General features: G+C 47.1%; 2 protein-coding genes across 9 annotated transcripts; one reads left to right on the top strand and one right to left on the bottom strand.

Moving 5' to 3' along the window:
- Nucleotides 1–313: 313 nt before the first annotated feature.
- Nucleotides 314–27,355, bottom strand: LOC310670164 (inactive serine/threonine-protein kinase TEX14-like). Of its 8 annotated transcripts, XM_083424959.1 has the most exons (21): nucleotides 27,197–27,342; nucleotides 26,250–26,333; nucleotides 24,326–24,468; nucleotides 23,876–23,990; nucleotides 23,057–23,222; nucleotides 21,497–21,639; nucleotides 20,241–20,301; nucleotides 20,024–20,154; nucleotides 18,244–18,360; nucleotides 18,011–18,134; nucleotides 17,760–17,932; nucleotides 17,531–17,679; nucleotides 14,949–15,139; nucleotides 13,476–13,590; nucleotides 12,107–12,201; nucleotides 10,883–11,032; nucleotides 8,397–8,604; nucleotides 6,633–6,712; nucleotides 6,445–6,518; nucleotides 4,547–4,614; nucleotides 314–587 (listed from the first exon to the last, which is right to left on the bottom strand). In XM_083424959.1, the coding sequence occupies exons 2-21, from the start codon at nucleotides 26,318–26,320 to the stop codon at nucleotides 478–480; spliced, it is 2,484 nt and encodes an 827-aa protein (XP_083281085.1). In that variant the 5' UTR covers nucleotides 26,321–26,333; nucleotides 27,197–27,342; the 3' UTR covers nucleotides 314–477. The 8 variants fall into 8 exon arrangements, with proteins under 8 accessions (XP_083281085.1, XP_083281082.1, XP_083281084.1 ...); XM_083424956.1 differs by lacking the exon at nucleotides 26,250–26,333 and having other exon boundaries at nucleotides 314–582; nucleotides 4,543–4,614; nucleotides 27,197–27,355; XM_083424958.1 differs by lacking the exon at nucleotides 26,250–26,333 and having other exon boundaries at nucleotides 314–859; nucleotides 27,197–27,355.
- On the top strand, nucleotides 2,696–3,053 carry LOC310668820 (trafficking protein particle complex subunit 2-like protein). The gene has a single exon (XM_083422136.1). The coding sequence runs from the start codon at nucleotides 2,728–2,730 to the stop codon at nucleotides 2,959–2,961; it is 234 nt and encodes a 77-aa protein (XP_083278262.1). The 5' UTR covers nucleotides 2,696–2,727; the 3' UTR covers nucleotides 2,962–3,053.

Genomic DNA, 27,355 nt, shown 5'->3' with positions numbered 1-27,355 from the left:
CAGCCAGTAAAGCGAGATGAGCACCTCAACCCCAGAGTCTGTCACGACTGGACCTAATGGTCAGGGGTCCCTTTACCTTTACTAGCACAAAAGACAAATGTAAGTGAGTTGAACAATGTGCACCTGAGGGAATTGGTTAGAAAGAACCCTGACCCCTTCTGGACTCATGGCCAGCCTTTATGACAGGGTTGAAAGCCTCTGCACAAATCCGACCTGTAGCGCCCCCTCCCCCCCGCCCAGAGTCCTCTGCAAATTATTTTGGTCGACGCTGGTAACACAAATTATAAACAGAACTTGCACAGAAGTACAGGAATCATTTGAACTATTTAATTAGCGCGTCAGGAGTTGTTTATCTGGGGCAGTAGATTCTCAAGGTCCATACGGGTTGATAAAGGAACGAGGATGCAGATTGCTTTTCTTTCAGAATAGGAGCTCTGGTCCGGTCCAGTCCAGTGGAACGGTTATGGTAAGGATCACTCACTGGTTCTTCAAGCTAGCAACCGCCCCTTGCCCTGCAGCGGGGACTGGAGTTGTTTTCTTTTGCCCTGAGACAAGAGCTTGTCCTTTTCCATTCCTTGCTTGCTGCCCTAAGGAAGTGAGGGGTGGGGTTTTATGAGACACAATGCTATGCTGCGACGAGTCAGTTAAGATTCCACGCTTAGCAGCACAGGAATCTATTTGTCCACCTTGTGTTGCTTACTTTGGCAGTGGCTCTCCACACCACCTGTGGAGTCCTGATCCTTTAACTGGGGATGCCAGAGGCTGGACCTCGTATCTCCTGCATGCAAAACTCATGCTTTATTGTTAAGCTATGTTCCCTCTCCTATTTTGGGTACAGATGGTACTTCCTAGTTCATCTCTAGAACAAATACAGAAATTTTGCACAAGGGAGGAATTTGACACTGAGCATCTCAGTGTCCTACGAATCTCAACTGTTGCTTATGGATCTGCTGTCCAAGAGAATGAGGGTAAAGATACTGTATTTTTCTGTGTACAGTGGTGCCCCGCAAGACGAATGCCTCGCAAGACGGAAAACCCACTAGACGAAAGGGTTTTCCGTTTTGGAGGTGCTTCGCAAAACGAATTTCCTATGGGCTTGCTTCGCAAGACGAAAATGTCTTGCGAGTTCCTGCGGGTTCCCCCCCCCCTTTTCCCCAAGCCGCTAAGCCGCTTATCAGCTGATCCGCTAAGCCGCTTATCAGCTGATCCGCTAAGCCGCTAATAGCGCTAATCTGCTAAGCCGCTAATGGGCTTGCTTCGGAAGACGAAAAAAAACCGCAAGACGAAGAGACTCGCGGAATGGATTCTTTTCGTCTTGTGAGGCACCACTGTATAAGATTATGCTTTTTGCTTAAAAAAAAAAAGGGCAAAAATTGGGTGTCATCTTACACATGGATAGTGAATGCAGAGGGGGGACGTGCGATTAATGGCAGCAGCAAGCATGTGACTGGCAGCGGCGACTGGGCGGGTGATTGGTGGCAGTGGCAAGGCAACTGGCGGCTGCAGCGAGGTGTGCGATCAGCTGTGGCTGTGGCAAGCGATCAGCAGTGGTGGGCAGGCGGGTGAGCGATTGGCGGAAGTGACCCCCCCCAAAAAAGCTAAACAACTTAATTTCTTAATTTTGGGTTTTAAAAAATAGGGGCCGTCTTATACATGGGAACATCTTATACACGGAAAAATATGGTAGTTTGGACAGCATGTGGGGAAGACCACTGAAATCTCAGAAGACAGAGAAGGGAGCTGATTAGAGACTTCAAGGGTTCAGAAGCAGGGCTCAAGGCAGTGTGAATACCGTATTTTTTGCTCTATAAGACTCACTTTTCCCCTCCTAAAAAGTAAGGGGAAACCTTTGTGCGTCTTATGGAGCGAATGCAGGCTGAGCAGCTATCCCAGAAGCCAGAACAGCAAGAGGGATTGCTGCTTTCACTGAACAGCGATCCCTCTTGCTGTTCTGGCTTCTGAGATTCAGAATATTTTTTTGCTTGTTTTCCTCCTCCAAAAACTAGGTGCGTCTTGTGGTCTGGTGCATCTTATAGAGCGAAAAATATGGTAGTTTCCTGCATCCTCTGGCCGGCAAGCCAAATTTTATTATGCAAAAATATGTTCATATATGCTCCTATTTTATTTTCCATGCCCTGTCTGAGGGCTTATCCACACTGACCTTTCCTCTGCTCTTTCCAGGCACGGTCTGTGATTTAAATCTCCACATCCATGTAGCCCCCCCCCTTTTTTGCTCTGCAGATTTCAATGTCAGAATCCATTCTTTAAAGCTGAATTGCAGCAAATGTCTATCCTTGGAAAACCTGAATTGACATTTGCTCCGATTCAGCTTCAAGGAGTCATAGAATCATAGAGCAGGTTTTCACAGGGAAAATTCTGGGCAAAAACACACACACTCGGACACACAGTTTTAAAATACAGACCTCTGCTTGGAAAGAGAGGGGCAGAAGTTAAGTTGTGGATAGATCTTCAGTTGACTTCCCTGTTTCCTCCTCATTCAACTCCACACACCTCTTGAAGGGAGCTGGCCACTCTAGGCTTGCTGCTGAAGTCTTCACCCACAAAGCCTAAAAAGGTTGCCTCTGTACTTTGGGTATGTATACAACACACACAAAAAGAGCAGCCACAGGAAGCAAACCCTCCGGTACCAAATATGGCATCCTGACAGAGAATGAACTGAAGTTCCACTACACGTCTCTTGGTGTTGTGGACGAGGAAATCTCTGCTATGGCGAAAGCTCTTGTGGACCAGAGGCAGCTCTGCCTGGGGTTGCTCTCCCCAACTGAAGACTACAAAGTATATGGCTACGTGACCAATTCCAAGGTGGAGTTTGTGATGGTGGTGGGTTCTTCCAACACGGCACTCGGGGACAACAAAATTCACAGTATGTTCAGGAAGCTGCATAATTCCTTCGCAGATGTCGTGTGCAACCCCTTTTATAATCCTACGAACTGGATCTAACCTAGGGCCTTTGACAACATGGTGACGTCCACGATGGTGCAAGTTTGTTGAAACTTCTGCCTCTTCTTCCAGCTGCTTTATTACCTGCGACAACTCACCCCTGTACAGAATTGGTTTGTTGTGTACAGTGGTACCTTGGGTTAAGTACTTAATTCATTCCGGAGGTCCGTTCTTAACCTGAAACTGTTCTTAACCTGAAGAACCACTTTAGCTAATGGGGCCTCCTGCTGCCGCCATGCCGCCGGAGCACAATTTCTGTTCTCATCCTGAAGCAAAGTTCTTAACCTGAAGCACTATTTCTGGGTTAGCGGAGTCTGTAAACTGAAGCGTATGTAACCTGAAGCGAATGTAACCTGAGGTACCACTGAATATTTTGACTTCCAAAATCCCACATTGTATAATAAACTCATTAACTAAGTTTTGTTTTGTTTTTTAAAGAGCAGGCATCACCTGCCACCTTCTGGCCAGACGTATACCTGTTTCTCTCCAAGTTGAAGGGAAGCCATTCAAGTTATGGGCAGGTAGGTGGCAGGTTAGCTCGGCACAGAACTGAGCGGCTCATCTCCCTGACCACTCCTGTGTTCTGAGTACTTATTCATAGCCCTCCAATTTAATTACCATGCTTTAAAAAAATAAAGGGACGCGGGTGGCGCTGTGGGTTAAAGCCTCAGCGCCTAGGGCTTGCCGATCGAAAGGTCGGCGGTTCGAATCCCCGCGGCGGGGTGCGCTCCCGTTGTTCGGTCCCAGCGCCTGCCAACCTAGCAGTTCGAAAGCACCTCCGGGTGCAAGTAGATAAATAGGGACCGCTTACTAGCGGGAAGGTAAACGGCGTTTCCGTGTGCGGCTCTGGCTCGCCAGACAGCGCGGCCCTCGGCCTCTTTGAGTGAGATGGGCGCACAACCCTAGAGTCTGTCAAGACTGGCCCGTACGGGCAGGGGTACCTTTACTTAAAAAAATAAAATAAGGGCCTAATGAGCATGAACTTCTAATATTAGAAATGCAAAAGTGGTGCTTTACAAAATAAACATAAAGGCAACAGGCCAGCTTGGAGTATGATGTGGTGTTGCAAGCATGAATGAAGATGCAAGATAGCAAATACACACACACACACACACACACAGTGGTACCTTGGGTTACATACGCTTCAGGTTACATACTCCACTAACCCAGAAATAGTACCTCGGGTTAAGAACTTTGCTTCAGGATGAGAACAGAAATCGTGCTCCGGTGGTGCGGCGGCAGTGGGAGGCCCCATTAGCTAAAGTGGTGCTTCAGGTTAAGAACAGTTTCAGGTTAAGAACAGACCTCCGGAACGAATTAAATACTTAACCCGAGGTACCACTGTACAACTGTTTCGATACATAAACAAATAACTTATTTCACTACTCTGTCACATATTTAGAACAGTGGATATATATGTGCTTCATCCTTCAGACATACACGCCATGCATTTAAAGCACATGTGAACTGGGGTTGGTTAAGGATGCTGGGAACTGTAGCTGTGAGGGGCAAACTGAAGTTTGGGGGGAGCCGGCGCTATAAATGTGCTTTAAAAGTATGTATGTACACAGACTGCTCCACCTACTTTGGCTCACAGTGGGAGAATCGCCTTTTCCTTGCAGCTCCTGGATGATTTCCTGAAGGAGGTCCAACCTGTGGAGGGAGGTTCAAGATGTATTTGAAACACAGTTCCATGTGGTATTTTTTTTAATATAGAAATGAGAGAAACGCAAGGCAGAAGTAAATTCCAGAATGTACATGCCTGGTTTTAGAAACGAGTTCAGAAGAGTAATTACCAACAAATGTAAGTAGGAGGAAGCAATACTGTTGGGACTTCTGGGTCTTGTAGCGCTTTGATTTTTTTATTTTAATGCTGCAAAATCTTTCTAGGCAATGATGCAGGTGGAGCGGGATGTGTGCGTGTGGAGAATACACCTGGGTTTTATTGCTAGCACCAAGGTGGTGCAACTTCCTGTCCCTACAAAACAGGGCCGGCCATGTGATAACACACCCTGCTTCCTATAAAGCATTCCAGGTCAGCCTTGCTTGTGAGTAACCAGGATATCCTGCTGTCAGGCAGGGGTCCCCCCGCCATGAGACGGCTCCAGTAGTTAATTATTTCTGATTTATTGGTAAATCACAGAGCCCCAATCGCAGCTCAGCTAATTCAGTCCTCCTCCGACATAAGCGTTGCCGGAACTGAGCTCCACCCCCTTCTCCCCCAACAGGAAAACCCCCACTTTCTTTTCCTGTTAATTTCACGCTTCTCGGCCAATCTCGTGATCCTACAAGATTTGAGAGATGGCACTTCCTGTATCCCTCTCTGAGCTTAGCCTCTGTGTTCTTTCTCCCTGCGTCTCGGTGTGTACAAAGTTCATATTCCTGTGGCCAACTGCTTCTTCCCCTTCACTCAGTAATTTCTCATTCCCTCCCCCTTGTCTCTCTTTGTCTGCTGTCAAAGAGGGACTTACTCTGACACTTGCTGCTCTTTCCCCTGTGAGAGCCTGTGTCTTTGCCACCCTGACCCCATCTACTTGAGAAGACCTGGGTCTGACGAAGCCACCTGTCTGTCCCTTAATTTGATTTGAAACAGGGCCTGGAGAAAATGTGGTCCTCTAGATGATGTTGGATTCCAACCCACGTCAGCCCCAGCCATCAGGCCAGTGACCAGGAAAGATGGGGGCACTGTGGCCCAATGAGATTTGGAGGGCCCCGGTTTCCTCACCCCTGATTTAAAATAGTAAAACGAAAAGAAACACGTTTGTCCCTATACTGCTGAGAGGTCAGCACAAAGCCAAGACCTCCTAAAATTTTAAACGGGGGGGGGGGGGGAATGTTTATGGGATAAAGATTTGAACATTAAATCCTAAATCCTCTGGAACTGATCATGGGAAGAGGAGAGGGAGGGGAAGTTCTGTTGTGCAGCCAGAAGTTCTTGCGGTGGCAGAACTGAGTTTAGCAAGATACTGCCCTGTTATGTACTGAGTTGAATAAGATCCAGAATGCAGCAGTCTGATTGGTCCACAGGAGCCACCCAATCCAGCTCCAGGTGGAAGGGAATCCGCAACCTGATTGGCCTACAGGAGAATCCTGGAATTAGCCAATCACGTGGGGCCCGTTGTGTAAATAATGTATATAAGGCAGACATTCTGGGGGAACTTCCATTCCTCCTCACTACTATGAGCTGAATAAAGAGCATGAAATCCACTCTCAACTCCAAGTATATTTCACGCCCCTAAAGGGTGCATCAACCCTGTGCCTTCTTCCTTGGGAGAAAGTCCTATTGAATCCACTGGGATTCACTTGCATAGGATCGAAATCCAGCAAGAACATACCAACTGGAAGATCAACTGAGCCACGGATTTTAGGGAAGTTGTGAAAATGCCTTTGAAACATGAAGGCGCATTGCTTATCAGATCTATCAGGTAACATGCGCTGAAAGCTCATCGCTCAACCCTGCGTGAAAATGTTCAACCCACGTACGTTTGCAAGCAGCAAGGTGGCCCTTCAGGGGTGCTCTCTTTCCTATGGCAAATCTCTGCAGAGACAGGATTTCGCTGTGGAGAAAATTATTACTGTTAGGGAATGGTTAGGATTCCATAAGGGAATGACACAGGGAGATGGCAGCTTTCTCCTTACAAAAAAACAATAGAATAAAAATACAATTCTACCTGTTTCTTTTTCCTAGCCTTGGCTGACAAATCAATGAGGGTCTGCAGGGAGCGGTTTTGAGTGTGATCCTTGCACTTTTCTGCAGGTGGAGACAGGTGCACATTAATCTTAAGAATGGAAGCAAGGGAGGCAAGAATTCGGTATGGCATAATGTAGGCCATGAGCAACATCATTTGACTGCTTGGATATGGAATCTAGCATGTGGGTAGGCCCGAGGGCCGGATCCGGCTCAATCACCTCCTAAATCTGGCCCACAGACAGTCTGGGAATCAGTGTGTTTTTACATGAGTGTAATGTGTCCTTTAGGGATGCAGGTGGCACTGTGGGTTAAACCACAGAGTCTAGGGCTTGCTGATCAGAAGGTTGGCGGTTTGAAACCCCACGACAGGGTGAGCTCCCGTTGCTCAGTCCCTGCTCCTGCCAACCTAGCAGTTCGAAAGCACGTCAAAGTGCAAGTAGATAAATAGGTACCACTCTGGCGGGAAGGTAAATGGTGTTTCCGTGCGCTGCTCTGGTTTGCCAGAAGCGGCTTAGTCATGCTAGGCACATGACCCGGAAGCTGTACACCGGCTCCCTTGGCCAATAAAGCGAGATGAGCACTGCTACCCCAGAGTCGGCCATGACTGGACCTAATGGTCAGGGGTCCCTTTACCTTTAATGTGTCCCTTTATTTAAAATGCATCTCTGGGTTATTTGTTGGGCATAGGAATTGGTTCATCATTTCCCCCAAAAATATAGTCTGGCCCCCCACAAGGTCTGAGGGACAGTGGACCAGCCCCCTGCTGAAAAAGTTTGCTGACCCCTGATCTAGCAGGTTCAAAACTCCCCTTTGATAAATACACAGCTGAGGCTGGGAAACAGCAATGTTTTTTAAATTGATGGCACAGCTCAATACACAAAAGGCCAATTCCATTGGATCGAGACTTTGTGGCAGATAGGGTGTAGTTTAAAGGTACAATGCATACTCTGTATGCACAAAAAAGCTTTCCAGACATTCCACAAAATCCCTTGCTAAGATATCTCATGTGGCCCTGTTAGGAAAGACCTCTCCCTAAAATCACAGAGAGGTTCTGTTCGTTAGAGTGTATCAGTTCAATTCTATATTACTTCCCATTCGCCACTGTGGGGTATAGACATTTGTATATTATAGATAGATAGATGATAGATAGCTTTTATCTATCTATCTATCTATCCATCTACCTATGCAAATACTGTATTTTTCGCTTTATAAGACGCACCAGACCACAAGACGCACCTAGTTTTTGGAAGAGGAAAACAAGAAAAAAAAATATTCTGAATCTCAGAAGCCAGAACAGCAAGTGGGATCGCTGCGCAGTGAAAGCAGCAATCCCTCTTGCTGTTCTGGCTTCTGTGATAGCCGCGCAGCCTGCATTCGCTCCATAAGACGCATACACATTTCCCCTTACTGTTTAGGAGGGAAAAAGTGAGTCTTATAGAGCAAAAAATACGGTAATTTATTTCACAAAAATTATACGCCACTTGATTGTGTAAAAGACCCTCAAAATGATTTGCATTTTGCCTCATCCCTCAATAATTCCTACTTTAGATTGTAACCATAACAGTAAATCTTTCCATGTTTTGTTTAGGTTGCTGAAACCAGACCCTTTTAAACCGCAAAATATAATTTGGACAGCCCATCTCAAATGTTTTAAGGTTAAGGATCTACAGCTGGAGGAATCCACTGCAGGGGGTTGGACTAGATGATCCTCGGGGTCTCTTCCAACCCTACGATTCAAGCTCACCCAGTGCTACTTGCTTAGGCAAGGCTCCATCACTGTGGCAGCTTCGGCCCGGTGCCCCCTGCTGGCCGACTAATGATTCTAGCATGTGGATGCCTGAAGCAAAGCGTTTCTCAAGATTCTCCAAGGAGGCCTGGGCCTCTGCCAAGAGGCAGGCCGAATCCTGCAGACTGCTCACAAACGCCGACTCCTGCTTGTCAATGGGGTCTCCCTGTAGGACATAACAGAACTGTGAGGAGAGCAAATTTTGGGAAGCAGGGAGAAGGATATGCTAGGATGAGAGGAAAGGTGCGTATAGTTATGGTTTTCCCAGTAGTAATGTATGGAAGTGAGAGCTGGACCATAAAGAAGGCTGATCGCCGAATAATTGATGCTTTTGAATACTGGTGCTGGAGGAGACTCTTGAGAGTCCCATGGACTGCAAGAAGAACAAACCTCTCCATTCTTAAGGAAATCAGCCCTGAGTGCTCACTGGAAGGACAGATTGTGAAGCTGAGGCTCCAATACTTTGGCCACCTCATGAGAAGAGAAGACTCCCTGGAAAAGACCCTGATGTTGGGAAAGATTGAGGGCACAAGGAGAAGGGGAGGACAGAGGAGGAGATGGTTGGACAGTGCTCTCAAAGCTACCAGCATGAATTTGACCAAACTGTGGGAGGCAGTGGAAGACAGGAGTGCCTGGCGTGCTCTGGTCCACGGGGCCACGAAGAGTTGGACACGACTAAACAACTAAACAACAACAACAGTGCTATTTTTCTAGAAAAAGAGGTGCCGGAACTCACCATGAATGAGACTCCCCTCTGGCGGCCATGGCGGCCACCTGAGAGGTGCTGGAACTGAGTTGCAGCTGAGGGGGGAAAAAGCCCTGGGTGCGAGATAGCTAACTGAGGGATGCAGGCCAAGAATGAGGGAGCTTTGAGCAAGATCTTGATCTCATTAAGGGAACTTTAATCAATGAAATCAGTAGACTAAAATTTTTTTTTAGTCACCTAGAAAGGCATTCACAATCAAGCAGCGCTCTCTTTTTTCAAAAAATGTAATTACCGTGGTACCTCAGGTTAAGTACTTAATTTGATCCGGAGGTCCGTACTTAACCAGAAACTGTTCTTAACCTGAAGCACCACTTTAGCTAATGGGGCCTCCTGCTGCCGCCGGAGCACGGTTTCTGTTCTCATCCTGAAGCAAAGTTCTTAACCTGAAGCACTATTTCTGGGTTAGCGGAGTATGTAACCTGAAGCGTATGTAGCCTGAAGCGTATGTAACCTGAGGTACCACTGTATGTTCACATAAAGCTGGAGCTGGCAGGTACGATTTTGGAAGAGCCATTCCACCTTCATTCACCTCGGAGGCAAGGCCACTTCTAATAAGATCTGGCTGAGACTTATAGATGCACCATCCAAATACAAAGTTATTTCTTCAAAACTACGGTTTCAACGATGCAGTTCTATAAACACTCCTTTCATCGATGGAAAACTCCTTTCATCGATGGAAAAAAAGCCTTTTTATAAGAATGAAGTGGCAGCATTGAGTGTTATACCAGGTGTATAACCCCATTTCGTGTGGGGTTCCGTTCCCAGCCCCCTTGCGTGTCGGCGCAGTGCTAAAAAGCACGGACTGCAACTTCCGCCCTGCCCCTGTTCTGCCTCCGTCTTCCAAAAGGAGAGGGTGATCACGTGTCAATTGCATATCAAACGTGAATCATTCCAGCATGGCTGCAAATGTATAGGCCTCTACGCGTGCAGGTTGGAAGAGATGTGGGTTGGAAGTGTGGAAATGGTTAGGAACAGATGGGAAAAGACACAGAAACAGAAGAGGACAAGACATAGCTCTGTGATGGGAAACAAGAGATATGCATAACAGGGCAAAATACTAGAGGTTAGGGAGTCTTATAATCACTAGTGAGCTGAGTTGCCTATTAAGAGAGTCCTAATAATGGGAAAGGGATGCGGGTGGCGTTGTGGGTTAAACCACAGAGCCTAGGACTTGCCGATCAGAAGGTCGGCGGTTCGAATCCCCATGATGGGGTGAGCTCCCGTTGCTCTGTCCCAGCTCCTGCCAACCTAGCAGTTCGAAAGCACGTCAAAGTGCAAGTAGATAAATAGGTACCACTCCGGCGGGAAGGTAAACGGCGTTTCTGTGCGCTGCTCAGGTTCGCCAGAAGCGGCTCAGTCATGCTGGCCACATGACCCGGAAGCTGTCTGCGGACAAACACCGGCTCCCTCGGCCTACAGAGCGAGATGAGCGCGCAACCCCAGAGTCGGTCATGACTGGACCTAATGGTCAGGGGTCGCTTTACCTTTAATAATGGGAAAGTGAAAGGACAACTGGTTGGGGTTTTCTCTCCGTGTGTGGGGTGTCACACCTGTGGGAAGTTTGTTAAAACAACATGAGGATATACTGGATTTAGCAGCCAGCGTTTCCTGCGATTTGGTTTCAGGGGCCTGCAGATCAGGGCTGACGGGGCTTAAGTGAAGCACAGCAGAACCTCACCACATCTGCAGAAACCAGGCTCCTGTTATCTGACTCGGCTGTGTCCTCTTCACCGCTGCTTGCTGGTTCACAGGTGCTGTCAGAGTTTGATCTCTTGTGCTCTCCTAGAGAGGATTTGCAAGGGATACTTCCCTTCTGATCATTTTCCTTCTGCAAGAAAGTAACATTGAACCTGCCGGGTGGAGTCTAACCAGGCATGGATTATTCCTTCCCTTCTTTCTTCTATGCAAATAAACTTTGCCAAAGGCCCTGTTAGTGGGAAGAGGCATCATTTTCCATCCCACCCCATACTCGGCACACGCAGCACTGTTGGCATTCTGCTGCAGATCACCTTCTGCCAAAACCAACATTATTTGCCTTGCTGTCCGCTGTGATGAAATTATGTAGCTTACGTAATTTGTGTAATTAATTACATAAAATATATTGTCATTATATTATGCCACCCCATTCATTTCAGGGCAAAGGGAAGCCAATGCAAATTCATGCAATCAATTACACTTCTTTTGGGGGCTGAAAGTGGCAGCAGAGAATGCTGACCATATTCATCGGACCGACTCCTGTTCCAGACGTGAGACGAGTAAAACGAGCACTGGCAATTTGCACTCCTGTTTTGTCAGAATTGGAGCTGCCTTATGTGCGGAAATAGTGACTGGGAGGAATTTCCGAAAATCGGCAAAAAAGTGGGGGGAAAGCCCAACATTTGTGTCCAGATTTTCACTTTTTGAAATATGGCGACCCTATCAACGACCCTATGAACGCAAACTAATGGTGGAGGTTAGAGGTCAGAACAGAGGCAGAAAAAGGGGGGTGCAGTCTGTCCAGGGTGTCATCCTTGGGGGGGGGGGTTGAAATTGCCGTGAGCGCTGCCCCCCTGGGACTCTCCCCACCACTGGCGCCCTCCCAGGACGTTCCCCGAAGCACCCCCCGGGACGCTCCCCGCTGCCGCCACACCCCCTGGGATGCTCTTCTGGCGCACCCCCCCCCCCGGGCAGCTAGCCCCGCCCCCCTCGGACCACTCTGGGTGCTGGAGCAGCTAGCTCCGCCTTTGGGTCAGGGTCCCTCTTAGCCTATGCTATGACAGCCCATCCTAGGGAATCACATGGTGGGAGCAGCTTGTGCCAGAAGATAGTCCTCCACAGAAGAAGAAAGGAAAAAGCTCCTGAAGCTTCAAGAATCTGTACCCCCCAAATGCAGCACCATTATTCTGCCTTGGTCATCTGTTACCTGTGCATGTCTGGTTGTCTCACTTTCAGGCTGGGCATTGGGAGTGCTTTGTTCTGCACTCCGGCTGAGAGTCTCCACCTCAAAGTATGGCGGCTCTAGAGGACAAGAATATAGACAAAGATGAGAGCATATAGAACTACGAGCATTTTTAGCTCCTTCCCAAGCCTCCATTTCTCTCCCTTTCGTCTCTATTCAGTTATTATTATTAGTCATTATTACCAACATGCTTCTTAAGCCTACAAAATTTGCAATTTACGCCTCACGCAAACCTATGAGAGAGAACGTCTTGCTTAACAAAGCATCAGATTCGTAGCCAAGAGCAGTGCTTTTTTTCTGGGGGGGGGGGATGCAGGGGTAAGTGTACCCCTAAACTTTTTGTGAATCTAACAGGAGAAACTGTTTTGTTTATTAAAAAAATAGTTTATTCTCTATGAATAGTCAGTTCCGTTGCTACCCCCGATGGCGGCCTCATTTCCTGTCACAGTGTTTCTTGTGTGTCAGATGGAATCGAGCGTTTAATGTGTGAAGTAGGAGTTGGAATCTAGCGTGGTGATTGGTCAGTTTCGTTGTTACCACCTCCAATGGTGGCCTCATTTCCTGTTACGGTGTTTCCTGTGTCTGAGACGAAAGCGAGCATTTAATGTGTGAAGTAGGAGTTGGAATCTAGAGTGGTGATTGGTCAGTTTCGTTGTTACCACCTCCAATGGCGGCCTCATTTCCTGTTACGGTGTTTCCTGTGTCTCAGACAAAAGCGAGCGTGTAATGTGTGAAGCAGTGTGGAACGTGGATGTGTGGAGTTTTACTGATGGAAGTCAGGAAGCTGTTAGTGCACACAACCTCATGCCAACGTCAGCTGTGTAATATGAGGTAATGCATGTTCTTTGTACTTTTGTCCAGTTACTGTATTTATTTCCCCCAATTTGAACTATGAAATGGTGATTTCCTTGAGTCAAAATGAGAGTACCTCTAAACATTTTTTAAGGAAAAAAAGCGCTAACCAAGAGAGTACCTGAATTTTCAAATCCGTTCTGGTCACTTGTCCTCAGGATTTTCACTCTTCTCTGACCACACAGGGCAAGAATAATGCTAGCACAATATGAAATCCAGTGCAATGGTTGCACTAGTGGAAGCTCGTACAACCAGATCAAGGCCACAGCAACCTGTTGCACACGCATCCACAAGAACCATGCTGGCTTCCAGAACCTTCTCTTGCACTAGTCCATTCCACTAGTGCAACTAGGACGCCACTAAAGGACTTTGATTCAGTGCTACATTGACTTCCTCCTCCTCATGTCCTTTTTCCTGAACCCATGAAGCAATGCCCCATTGCGCACCCTGGCCAGTTCCTACCATTTGGGATCAAACTGACCTTCAGGAATTATTGGAAGGGATGATTCGTCCGACTCAGCCTGCCCTGCCCACAGACAGAGCTTCTTGGGAGTCGATGCTGCTGATGAAACGAGAGGGATGCCCCCTGAGGCATCCTAGGAAGAGAAAAATGACACACTGTATGCTTCTGATCATGATAATTACACAAAGGGCTACGGAGGCAGCATGCTTATTCCTAGAGAAAAGCTTGAGGCGCTGCATAATCAGGAAGCCAGGTGCAACCTGAGCTCAACTTATGCTTGTCTCACGTTTTCCTTCAGGTGAGATAGAGATGACAGTAATGACTCCTTCAGAAGACTGGCTTATCCAGCACCCACCCCAAGTTACCTACACTAAGCTTACATATGGTCTTTATTAAGCAGCTAGTGAGCAATACCTCAAGGACTGCCTCTTTCCATAGGAACCTACCCGGACCCTGAGATCATCTTCTGAGGCCCTCCTTTGTGTGCCTCCTCCTTGAGAGGTCCGGAGGGTGGCAACACGAGAACAGGGCCCTCTCTGCAGTGGCTCCCCATCTGTGGAATGCCCTCCCCAGGGAAGTTTGCCTGGCGCCTTCATTACACACCTTTAGGCACCAGGCAAAAACGTTCCTTTTTAACCAGGCCTTGGGTTGATCTGATTTATATCTTATGCCCTTTAAAAAGGGTTTTTGGGGGGGGGGAGCTATGGGGTTGTTGTTTTTATTTTTTATTATGTCTTTTGTGGTTTTATATCTTTATTTTATTCTGTGAACTGCCCTGAGACCCCTGGGTATAGGACGGCATATAAATTCAATAAAGAAAATAATAATAATAATAATAATAATAATTTGTTTGCTGGGAGGTTATATGACAGCGAACTTTTGCCTGCCATTCATCTCATTTTGTTGACGGGTTTTTTAAATATCTTCCCATTGTTAATATTGATTGACTGATTGTTAATAATGGATTATTTGTTGCCTGCCCTTCACCTTAATAATAATAATAATAATAATAATAATAATAATAATAATAATAATTTTTTATTTATACCCCGCCCTCCCCAGCCAAGGCCGGGCTCAGAGCGGCTTACAAGCAATAATAAAAACAAGATGAATGATTACAACTTAAAACAAAAGTAAAGTACAACATTAAAATAATGGAACATTAAAATATTAAAATGTAGCCTCATCGGAGGAGGGGAAGGAAAAGAAAAAAGAAAGAGAGGGAGGGAATCAAATTGGCTCCATGCCAAAGGCCAGGCGGAACAACTCTGTCTTACAGGCCCTGCGGAAAGAAATCAGATCCTGCAGGGCCCTGGTCTCATGAGGCCCCGGGGCGGGTTAGAGCATCAAAAATGACAATAAAAAACTATTTAAAACAAATTTGTCCGTCTCACACTTGTCAATCTCTTCAATAAATAAATCTGGTTATTATAATTTAAACAACAACAACAACACGGAGGCAAACTTAAGAAACACCCATTAACTCCTCACCTGCTGGGCTGCCCGCAAAACATAGCGTAAGTCGGGGAAAGTACCCTTCCGATCGCGTTCCTTCAAGGCTGTGCCGCCTTTGACCACCTCATAGAGAGGCTGGGGCACACGGGCATCAGCCGGGAGGGACTGCCCTGCCTCCATCTTCTCCTTCACAGCGAGGCCATCCAAACCACCCCAAGGAACTTCCCCTGAAAAATACAGGTTGCTTGACTTGTAGGGTCAGAAAACACAAAGTAAGGCAGAGCCACTATAAGTCTAGAAGAGTCAGCGCTTTTTTTGTGATGGCACTTGCCTCATTTTTGGCACCCCATTTCAACCGTTCTGTGCTGGTGCCCGCAGTATATATATTTTTATCAAGCTATGAGTACCTCATTTTTTTATTTATTTTACAAAAAAAAAAAGGTCTGCCAAGAAAAATATCGGGCAGGGATGTTTGAAATGGCACCCCACCCCACCCCGCTCCTTCTCCAAACTAGCTCCTGCCATAGGTAGGTTACTGCATGGTGCTGTTATATATAAAGGTAAAGGACCCCTGGACAGTTAAGTCCAGTCAAAGGTGACTATGGGGTTGTGGTGCTCATATCGCTTTCAGGCCGAGGGAGCCGGCATTTGTTCACAGACAGCTTTCCGGGTCATGTGGCCAGCAGGACTAAACCGCTTCTGGTGCAACAGGACACTGTGACGGAAACCAGAGCGCATGGAAACGCCGTTTACCTTCCCGCTGCAATGGTACCTATTTATCTATTTGCACTGGCGTGCTTTTGAACTGCTAGGTTGCCAAGAGCAGAGACCAAGCAACGGGAGCTCATCCCATTGTGGTCACCCTGATCGGCAAGCCCAAGAGGCTCAGTGGTTTAGATCACAGTGCCACCTGCATCCCTTTACCTTGCACGGTGCTGATAACACCAAGGTCGCAGGTTCAATCCTCATGTGGGACAGCTACATATTCCTGCTTTGCGGGAGCTGGACTAGATTATCCTAAGTGTCCCAAATGGCTCTATGATACTATTAGTCTATGCTTCCATACTTCCCTCTTTCCCAGAGGTCAGGGCGCAGGCATGACTGGATTTTGGATTGGGGTGACTGAGTTGCGTTGGCTGAGGGAAGTGAACAACACCTTAATCCCCTCAGCCCACAGCAATCATATTAAATCTGTAACCAAAACAGTTGCCTCAGAGCTGCAGGGAGGTTCCTTCATGGGGAGAAGGAAGTAAGAACCTAAGTGAGAGCCCTTCTGAATCAGGGTGTGTCCAGCCCAGCATTCAGTTACCAGGTGAGGCAAGCCAGGTGAGAAGTCAGCTGAGAGGACAAGGGGACAAGGAACTGGGATCCAGAAGAACATCAACTCAGAACCCAAGAGGACCTGCTTAACTTCCACAATTAAAACCCACACAATTCCATCCAATCCCATTTTGAAGCCCTCCGAGTTCACATTGTGCAGCATCAAATTCCAAAAGTTAATTGTACACTGTTTATACTTCCTTTTGTCTGTGCTGAATCTACTGTTAATCAACTTAAAATGTCCTTTTAAAATGTGGGGGTTTTTTTTTGGGTGGGGGGTGTTATTGGGTTGTTGTTTTTATTTTGATTGTATATTTTGTGGTTTTATATTTTGATTTTGTTCTGTGAACTTGCCCTGAGACCTCCGGGTATAGGGTGGTATATAAATTCCTTCCTTCCTTCAACCAATTTCTCTGGATATCCCCCACTTCTAGCTTTATGAGAAAATGAGCAATCTAGCCCCACTGCCCACACCATGCCTCATTTTATAAACCTCTATCATATCCCTCCAGCTGCCTTTTTTCTAAGCCAAAGAATGCCAGACATTTCAGCCATTCCTCATGTGGAAGGAACTCCTGTTCTTTCACCATCTGGTAGCCCATTTCTGCACCTTTGCATTAGTATTTTAAGTAATGGCATATGGTCAACCTATGCTATGCATTATATACTTCTCTCTGTTAAAAGAGCCCCTTACCCAATTCTCCTTCTCACCAATGGTCTATTACCAAATCACCTCTCAGATCCTCTAAAAGACAGTATTCTCTGTAAACCTATTCTTCTTACCCTCAAGCCATCCTTGTAGATTAGCTTTGCACTCTTAAGGGAATTTCCCCCCCCCCCCCAAATAATGTAGGTCTTGGAGCTCGATGCTGAAGCCTAAAAATGTTAATTCTAAAAATAGAGTCGTACCTCGGAAGTGGAAAGGAATCCGTTTTGGAAGTCAGTTTGACTTCCAAAACCAAAGCATGGCTTCTGATTGGCTGCAGGAAGCTCCTGCAGCCAATCGGAAGCCCTGTTGGATGTTTGGCTTCCAAAATTATTTCGCAAACTGTAACACTCACTTCCGGGTTTGTGGCATTTGGGAGCCAAAACATTTGAGAACTCAGCTGTTCGAAAACCAAGGTACGACTGTGGCGCCATTTTAAAATGCTTGCTTGCTTCTCTTCTGCTAATACATTTATAGGCCAAGGCAACCCTTTCTGGCACCTGGAATTTCCCTGAGAACTTATGGTCAGCTGATGGGCTCCTTGAGACATGCCAGACTTGCCTACCACTTCCCACCCTGGCCAGAAACCAACCTGTAAAGATCTCCTGGATCACCGTACAGAAGCTGAAGAGGTCAGAGTTCACGGAAGCCGGGCGCTCTCTGATGACTTCCAAGGGCAGCCAGTTGTAGAGAGCAGGGGCTGGAGGAATAGGCTGGGCTAACCTGTTTTTCTCCGCCCTGCTGAAACAGAACTGAAACCAGTCAAATGTCCCGAGGAATCCTACTGGGGTCTCCCAAAGACCGCACTTGCTCCAACCAACCTCTGTTGCATGTGCTCGAGGTTGCTGAGCTTGGCAAGTCCAGGTCTCACCAGCTGAACTGCATGGGAGGTCACAGCCCGGTGAATATAACCCCGAGAGTGCAGGAACAAGAGCGCTTCGGAGACTTGCAGCAGCAAACGCAGAGTCGCCGAGGGAGCTGGGGAGCTAGACTTCTGCAGTGGGGGAAGAGGGAGAGGGATAAGCTTAGGAAGCCAGGAAAGGAGCCGAGCTTCCCCGACCGTCTCACTTACCTCACAGTGCAAGGCGTAGTAGAGGGAACACATGCCCACCCTCTCAAAGACGAGCTGGAGGTTTTGCAGGTCCAGAGATGGGCTCACGGCCAAGAGAAGCAGAAGGTGGGGGTGGTGGAGCTGGCTGAAGGAAACACGGAAGCCATGCTGAACAAACGGCAGTGAGCGCCCACGTAACCAACAGGGCTTATCCCTCCATGATCTGAATCCTAAAGCCCGCCAGCTGGAATTACCTGCAGTATTTTTGTTCAGCGAGGAGCAAGTCCAGGGCGCCACGCATTTTACTGCAGTGGGGATGGGCTTCGGGCTTTAAGCTTCGCACCGTGACAAACTGCCCATTCCACAGCAAGCTGGAAGCAAGGGGAAAAAGGTGAAAGTGAGGTTACAGGTAATCAGGCAAAGGGCCTTCTCAGTAGTGGCGCCTGCCCTGTGGAACGCCCTCCCATCAGATATCAAGGAAACAAACAACTACAGTAATACCTCTGCAAATGTCCGCCTTGTCTAACATCCATTCTGGCAAATGTCCGTGGCAAACCCGGACGTACCGGAACAGGTTACTTCCGGGTTTGCTGCTGGCGCATGCGCAGAAGCACAAACCGCTCCGCATGCATGCGCAGACGCGGCACATTGTCCTGCGTCCTTTTCAGCTAGCAAACAGGGCTCCATAACAGATCCCGGTCGCAAAACAAGGTACCACTGTATCTGACTTTTAGGAGACATCTGAAGGTAGCCCTTTTTAGGGAAGTTTTTAATGTTTGATGTTTCATTGCATTTTTAATATTCTGTTGGGAGCTGCCTAGAGTGGCTGGGGAAACCCAGCCAGATGGGCAGGGTATGAATGAATGAATAAAATTGCACCCAGAGGTGGGGGCGCCAAGCGTCACCCCGCAGCTGCATGGGAAGAAAGCTCCCCCCCCCCCCCGGACAGGGTTGGGGCCACATGGCATGGCAAACACCGCTCCCCTGCAGCCCCAGGTGATCAGAGGTTATGTGACTGCATAACAAGTACGTTATTTAACCAATATCTTACAAGGTCTCTGCTTGAGGATTAAGATACACTGTAAGTCTTAGGGTTCTGGGTGATACGAGACTACAGGGATATAGGAAGCTGCCTTATGCCATTGGTCCACCCAGCTCAGTACTGTCTACACATATAATAATAATATAATAATAATTTATTATTTATACCCCGCCCATCTGGCTAGGCTTCGCCAGCCACTCTGGGCGGCTTTCAACAATATATTAAAATACAGTAGTGCGTCAAACATTAAAAGCTTCCCTAAACAGGGCTGCCTTCAGATGTCTTCTGAAAGTCTGGTAGTTGTTGTTCTCTTTGACATCTCGTGGGAGGGTGTTCTACAGGGCGGGTGCCACCACGAGAAGGCCCTCTGCTTGGTTCCTTGTAACTTGGCTTCTCGCAGTGAGGGAACCGCCAGAAGGCCCTCGGTGCTGGACCTCAGTGTCCGGGCAGAACGATGGGGGTGGAGACGCTCCTTCAGGTATACTGGACCGAGGCCATTTAGAGCTTTAAAGGTCAGCACCAACACTTTGAATTGTGCTTGGAAACGTACTGGGAGCCAATGTAGGTCTTTCAAGACTGGTGTTATGTGGTCTCAGCCGCTGCTCCCAGTCACCAGTCTAGCTGCTGCATTCTGGATTAGTTGTAGTTTCCGGGTCACCTTCAAAGGTAGCCCCACACAGAGTGCATTGCAGTAGTCCAAGCAAGAGATAACCAGAGCATGCACCACACAGATTGGCAGCAGCTCTCCATGGTTTCAGACAGGAGTCCCGCCCAGCCCTACCTGAACATGGAGCCTTCTGTTGCCAAACACATCCTCTACTACTGAGCTTTGTCCCTCCCCGATTCATTTCACTGTCTGCTTCCCTGCAATCAGGTATCTCCCTAGAACTGGGTCTTGCAAGAAGAGAACCTATTGTCGCTATTGCTATTTTTTTTATCCTAGATGGGAGGTGAGAACAGACAGGGCTGATAGATAATGCTGACAGCTTTACTTCTTCATGAGTGTGTGCGGTCCGTTCTGGTAGCTCCAGTCTGGTTCTCCGTGACCTCGGAGCAGCTCGCTGTCGTCTGCAATGAACGTGAAGGCAGCCACCCCGGGCTGCTGGCACTTGCTTGGGCACAGCTGAAAGAGAAGGGAGGAGTTATGGGCCTAGAAACTATGGCCTCTCTACTACACTGAACCACACCCTTCCAGAGACGTTTACTTACTTGCCTGTATCCAATAGCTGTCTCCTTGCTGCTTCCCAACCTATTGGAGCCGTCCAAATGCCTGCAACAGGAGGGGTTGGAAACAAAGCCTTGTGAGACACATTTAGGTATCGGGAGCACTGGCGTTAGGCAACCCCGGTGATTTCTACGGGAGAATAAGTGGTCCGGAAATGCAGTCGAAGCACAAAAGACCGTATTTTGCCTGCAAACGTTCTACTGCTACTGTTGCTGCATGATTATAAGTCTTATTTTTCAACTTGCTTTATAACTTGTTGCTCGATTCTCTGTTAAGTGGGGTGAGCAGGCAGAAGCCTGCCTACTTCATCGCCGGACTTGCTCAAACAAGGCTTTACGGTCTAATTCCTATGCTTTTAATTTTTGTAGTTGCCCAGGGTGGGATTTTAAAACTCTGTTCAACCCACACACATGGGGGCCTGGAGGGAGAGATTGCAATTAATATATCCTCTCCTACCTCTTTAAACCCATCCCCACAGTTTCAGTGGAAGAAGGCAACACTATAAATATTGTTTCACCAAGTTTTGCAACAACAACAAAAAAAGGGAACCAGGCAGAGGGCTTTCTCGGCAGTGGCGCCTGCCCTGTCAAACGCCCTCCCATCAGATGTCAAGGAAATAAAGAACTAGAAGACATCGGAAGGCAGCGCTGTTTAGGGAAGTTTTTAATGTGTGACATTTTAATGGATTTTTAATCTTTGTTGGAAGCCACCCAGAGAGGCTGGGGAAACCCAGCCAGATGGGCGGGGTACAAAAAAATATCATCATCATCTATATCTATATCTATATATATCTGCTTTAATTTGTTTATGATACTGCAGAATATAGGCATTTAAATAGATAGATGGATACATAGAAAGAAAATTCCCCTTAGAGGAAGGGGGAGATTTCTGCAGATTCCCCCTTCAGCCCTAAGCACCACCCCACACTGTTCAGGAAAAACTTGCTGGAGCAGCTTTTCAGGGGGCCTTGAGGCAGAAGGAGTCAGTGAAAATCACCTCCCTAACCGCTTTCTCCTTCCTCAAGTGTGAATGGAACTCGACAAAGTCTGTATCCCAACCCCACATGTTCAATGGGGACAATTACTGTAATTCCCCAAACTGCTCATGCCAAGATGTTTTAACATCATTATTATCACCACCACCATTCAGTTGTCTGTCTCAGCGGAGGGCTGGGTCCAAACAGAAACTAGGCTAAGGCTCCTGAAGCATTAGAGAAGATGGGCAGCAGGTGGACCCTTACCAGGAAGTGGCAGATAAGAGTGAGGAGAGCGAGGAGCGCAGGCTGCGTGGTGATGCTGCTAGAGCTTTGGAATACATCAACAGGTCCCCGTGCTGCACCAGCATAGACATCTGGCCAAAGCACCGCTGGATGAAATCCAGGACCTTGAGGCAACGGAAAAGAGAGGAGCTAGACAGTGGAACAGCACTCCACAACAGCCATGATTTAAGTAGAGATTTCTGCATTGCGGCGGGGGGGGGGGGAGGGAATAAGTGTCAGGCTTCAGAGAATTAGCTTCCTCCCCCCTTTGCCGTAGATAAGCAGAACAAAAGAAAAGGAGGCTTCTTACCAGTTAGAATCTTTAATAACCACGGCGAGAGACAACAGAACGCATCTCTCCTAGAATGGCGGTGCTCCCAACTAAGGCTTACTCCCTTTCCGTCCCTATTAATCTACGTCACTCCTATATCTTGTAACCTGAGCTTGTACCCTCTGTGCTTTCTGTTCTGCCACTTTCTCAGCTCCCCTTGACCTTGGGGAGAACGGATGGATGCTTTCCAGAGAATGAATCTGTTAACCCTCTCTCTTCCAGTGTTTCTTCTCCTAGCTGTTCCCCATCCAGTATTTCCCAGCTTCTGCCTTCTGCACCACGCCCCTCTGCAAACCACTGTTCTAAGTCTATACTGTCCTTCCGCTCCTGGGAAGAGTCAGGGTTGGGGGGAGGAGGTGGCTCCCAGCATGCCTCCTCATTGTAGCCCTCCTCAGCACAATCCCTGACACTTGGGGTTCCTTCCAGCTCTATGATTCTATGGTTATATGCAGCTGCCTGGTAGCCATAGAAAACAAGGAACCGCACACTGGCAGCAGCAGCAGGGTTATGGGGCAGCCCAGGGGATCTACACCCTGCGATTCTCGCACCAGGATGCCCTTACTGCAACCTTTTGTTTTAAACCCACAATCTTAATTTGCCCAAGGGCACCTCTCTATATGAATGAGCAAGTGCAAATATTATGCAAATTTGTGTTGTCATGGGTTGCGCCCTGACCTCGAGTCTATTATCATTATTATTATGGTGCTTGGTGCATAAAGAGTCTCCAAGTGACTTGCAACTCTTTAAAAGCATAAAGCGTGCCACAGAATCAGAGGAAAACACAATGTGTTACAATAAAAGCCACGCAATAGCCTATAAAGCAAACCCAACGAAACAGCAGTAGAACCACACCACCAAAAAAAGACATCAAAATCATCCCCAATTTGTCAAAATGGTAAGTTTTCACCTGGCACTGAAAGGATGTTAGTGAAGGCAGCAGCCAAACCTCACTGTGGAGAACATTCTACAATAAACTTCAAAAGCCCCCTGCATGAAGGCTAATGAGTGGGCTGCTGGAGGAAAGGGGGAGCAAAATTTTGGTCCTTCCTCTCAACCTTGCATAGATACTAAAGAGGGATGTCAGAGGAGGGGCAGCCCTCTCCAGCCCTGCTTTGCCAGCCTCCAACAAGGAAGAAATCCCCCCCCCCCACGTAACCTTTATGGTTTATTTCCATGACTGCTAAGACACGTCAACGTGAAGTTGTAAATACCTCAGCATTCTGCTCGCTCCCAGCTAGCTGGGCCCAGTCTTTAGGGGTCTGCCCCTTTTGATCGTGGAATCTTAGATCACCTCCAGCTTTCAGGATGTGGCCCAGAAGTTTCTGGTGGCCTGAGATAGCAGCTGCATGGACTGGGGTGCTACCATCATAACAACGGCTTTGGGGTGAGGGGAGAGAAGGAGAAAGAGGTGTTAGGGTGCAAAGGACGGGGGACAAGTAATGCCAGCCATAGTTTTTGTAATCAGAAATGCCATTTTAGCTGATAGAATTAATGCACACATCTCTGCTCAGATGGGGGTAACTCAGTTGTTTTCCCTGTTAACCAAATAACATGATTTATGCTTTGAAAGACAAGCCCTTGGCAGCTAGAGAAGAACTGATTCACAGCCGACAATAAAATGTTTTAAGGTCTTTTCCCCATAAGAGGCATCAATGTTTACCAATCTGAAACTTAAGGTTTATACAATCAATGGTAGCCAACACTCTTTGGGGTAAATATGAGGAGCTGGTATCATATATTGGAAACGTTGCTATGGATGTCAGCACAAAATGTTAGCTAATGGCTGTGGGGGGGAAAGAGGTGATAGTACTCCATAGCGGTGAGCAACATCCCCCAAAAAGCACTGTGAAGGAAACTTTTGCCATCTCTCCTAAATAAACATACATATACCTCAGCCTGAGGGGATATATATGTTGAGACAAGACAGAAAGTTTTATGTTTTAAGAGGGACCGGACTCAAATGGAGATAAGCCTTCTCAAGAATAGCTAGCTTTCCAGACACTGCCTCTAAGAATTTTGTTATCACTCACTGGTTGGGGTTGGCGCCGAAGTGCAGAAATAGCCGGACTACCGGGACGTGTCTCAGTAGGGCAGCAAGATACAAACCCGTCTGCCCAGATGCATTGTGGCAGTCCACATCCACACCTGAAGAAGGAAACACAAAAGCTGTTCGTGAATAATGGCAAGAGGTTTTGTTGAAGAGATAAAGACTACCTGCATTGCGGGGGATTAGACCAGACAACACTTGTAGTCCCTCTACTATTCTACAAGTCTATGGTACCAGAATGCACTATTTTAATTTCAAATAACAAAACCAAGTCTTGTCCCATGCCCTAAGTAGCATACCCATACAGAAGCATATCTGACTTCCCCTCATTTTGTAACCCAAGCAGACCCATGCAGTCCTCATATTCTGTCAGGACTGTTTACCAGAGGGAAATTACCATACCTACACGGAGTTTGAAACAGATTGGCTTTACCTCTCTTCAGCAGTATCTTGGCTTTCTTGACCTTGCCCTCAATAGCATGCCTGAGTAACTGCCCCTCCAGAGATTCAGGGTCTGTAATGTAGCCTAGGCTCACGGGACAGCTTGGTGGAAGCACTGGGGACTGTGGCATCACACTACAGAGAGAGAAAGTGTTCATGGTTTAAAAAGAGCTAAGAGAGAAGTAAATTGAAAAAGAACTCAATTCTCAGGTGTGCTTGGCAAAACTATTATAACTATCACTGGATTAAAGAAATGTTAGTAGATTAATCACTATCTTTAAATGATTAAGCAATTGTATTTGCAAATGCCCCCCAAAAAAGTTGCGAAGAAGCCTGCTATGTTTTTGCAACATTAGCAAACCATTATGTCCCTTTAGAAACAATAGGAATACAGTGCTGCAATATTGATGTTCTGCAACCAAAAGTTCAAGACTAGTTTTTTCATTATTTGCTTTTTATCAGAATTTAAACCATGCTACACCAATTGTGCCGATCTTTTTAATTTATAAAGAGTATGTAATCAATTCATGTTATCAAGTTATTAAACTCCGAAGCCCAAAAAATATTTTTCAGTGTGTGTATTTAGTAAGCTTTTCTGTTCTGGCCAAAGGTTGTGGGTAGGGCTTAATCTTTTTACAGGACAATCCTGAACATGTTTTCACAGAGGCATGTCTCATTGATTTGAACTGAAGAAGTGTGGTAAATGTGCTGGAGATTGCACATACAAGCATCCTCACACCTCAAATTATTAAAATGCCTCCCTTCCCAATGTTTCGTCAGGCTCTGATGAAAGGAATAGTAAATGAGGCTATTGTTTGTTCCAAGTGTTTTTAATATTCTGTTGGGAGCCGCCCAGAGTGGCTGGGGTAACCCAGCCAGATGGGCTGGGTATAAATAATAAATTATTATTATTATTATTATTATTATTATACATACAACTCAAATAATATGAGGTTGGATTTTTGGCTCCTAACACTCCAGAGAAGTGCCATTTGGAACCGCAAATTCTGTGTTGCAGTGTGCAAAGGTAACAGCAATATTCTGAAATAAGGGGCACACATAATTCTCCAAGATCTTTTGGAACAAACTGCATTCCTTCAAAATAAGGAATATCTGGTATTCTTTTGTATATGGATTTCCAGAGAAGTGGAATTGAAACTGAACCTGGCTTGGCCACCTGTGAAGAGATTGGGGAGATCTCAATAAAGCAAGGACCAGAGACAGGATTTTAGTTTTCTGAACTGCCACTTGGGTGCAAAGGGCAAAATTATTTTCTTATACTGGACAAACAGTACAATGCGATACATATCTGACCAAAAGTAAGCCCCATTGGGTTAAAGGGGCCTTACTTACAGGTAAATGGACCCAGTGTTGCTACCAAATGTGGAGACAGGCCAGGAACCCCTATTGGAGAGAGCAGCTGGCAGGCAGAATCAGAAGGGAATTCTGTAAGGTTTTCTTTCTGTCAGAGGTCTGCTCACAATGAAACCATTCGTTCACCAGCTATTTAATGACCATTCATCTGGTTTGCAGGAAGATTACATGGCACCAACATCAAGCAGCTTTCACCCCCCACTTTCCCAATGCATATCTCCATCACTTCCATTACTGCAAAAAGTCCAGTTTGGGAGGGGAAGTGGGTTTGATGCGTAAGGCTTCCAAACAAACTTTATTGGAGCAACCAGAATTTGCTGTTATGCGCTGGACCCCATTTGCGGAAGAGTGAGTCTGGAAGTGCCTTCTCCTGTTAAATTAAATGCTGCAATGTTAAAACAATCCCTGTATTGCAGGGGGTTGGACTAGATGACCCTCATGGTCCCTTTTCAACTCTACAATTCTGTGGTTCAGTTGCTCCCCTGGATGTGTCGAGTGCAAATGCATCCAGCCTTATATTTCTAATGCAAATTCAAGCCTACCTGGAAATCCCAGCTGCAAGTGCTCGTGGATATGGGGCGCGCACTCTGCCTATGTTCAGAGGTCCTTTCATTGATTCTTAATTCCTAAATCCCAGGCGGGGGAGGGATCAACCCTGGTTCTAATTATGAGCCAGTTATGTCAACATTGCAGGGAAGTTGTGAACTTCCAAAACAACTCAGGACGTAGAGAAAAACATCCATGCCAACTCTTCACTGCAATAAAACCCGAGTCCCGACTAAAATGGTAATTTTGAATCAAGTTCAGCCCTTGTTTCAATTATTCTAACTCAAGCATACAAGGGGCAGGGAAGAAAATAATAAAGCTTAAACACTGAGCTGATGCGGTTAAAAATAAATCCCTTTTCCACTCCTAGGGCTCAAAGTTAAATTGTGCGCGCGCGGGGGTGCGAAAGAGACAAGAGACTCAGAATAGGCTGAGAACGACTCAAGCGCCGCCTAGGAGACGGCGGCCTTAAAAGCCGTTCTTTTTCCGGATTGGCTGGCGAGGATGCGTAATGTGCGGACGGGCGGTTTGTTATTTTTAACGGCCGCGGTGCTGGGAGGAAACCGCCAAGTGAGGAGGGCAGGAATTCACAAAAACACGGACTGGGCAGCGCAGGCGCAGACGGAGGCACGCCGGGAGCCCAGGGCCAAACGGCGCCTCTTAAGGCCGCGCTGCTCCAGTTAGTCGGTCACAGAAAGCTGAGGGGCTTGGACGGTCGCTGACCACCTCGGAGCATGTTAAAAGGGCAACGTGGGGATTTCCACTGGGAAATAGTCCGCAGCCCCGCCTCTCGCCCCGTTGCAGCAGGTTGCAACACGCTGAAGTTTCCCAAATGCCACTCAAAAGGGACTTGCGCTTGACTCGTTCCTGGTGGTGGGATTCAAAGGATGCCTTTTGGGGTGGGGGGAATTTGCGACCTGTAAGACAAGCAGCAAATCTAGACCTTTGCTGAAGATAGGAATTTCCAGGCAGGTGCTTCAAATTCATGGTGGCGGGATGTAGGAAGGATGGAGATGAGAGTCGTGCAGAGAGAGACGTGGCGTGTGCGCGCCTCTGCGGAGAGCAACGCTGTCTCCGAGTTGCACAGAACGCTTGGATGTCA

Source organism: Podarcis tiliguerta (genome assembly GCF_965153285.1).
Source record: "Podarcis tiliguerta genome assembly, chromosome: 2".
Lineage (NCBI taxonomy): Eukaryota > Metazoa > Chordata > Lepidosauria > Squamata > Lacertidae > Podarcis > Podarcis tiliguerta.
This window is presented reverse-complemented; position numbering and strand designations above follow the sequence as displayed.

Bases quoted from the DNA above. Each gene is read 5' to 3' on its own strand.
- LOC310668820 (XM_083422136.1), top strand. From the start codon at position 2,728: ATGGCGAAAGCTCTTGTGGACCAGAGGCAGCTCTGCCTGGGGTTGCTC.
- LOC310670164 (XM_083424959.1), bottom strand. From the start codon at position 26,320: ATGAAAGGACCTCTGAACATAGGCAGAGTGCGCGCCCCATATCCACGA. The intron at 11,033-12,106 runs GTAACAGATGAC...ACTTTCTTGCAG, and splicing joins AGACAACCAGACATGCACAG to AAGGAAAATGATCAGAAGGG. The intron at 4,615-6,444 runs GTACGTGGGTTG...CTCCCTCCACAG, and splicing joins CCACCTTGCTGCTTGCAAAC to GTTGGACCTCCTTCAGGAAA.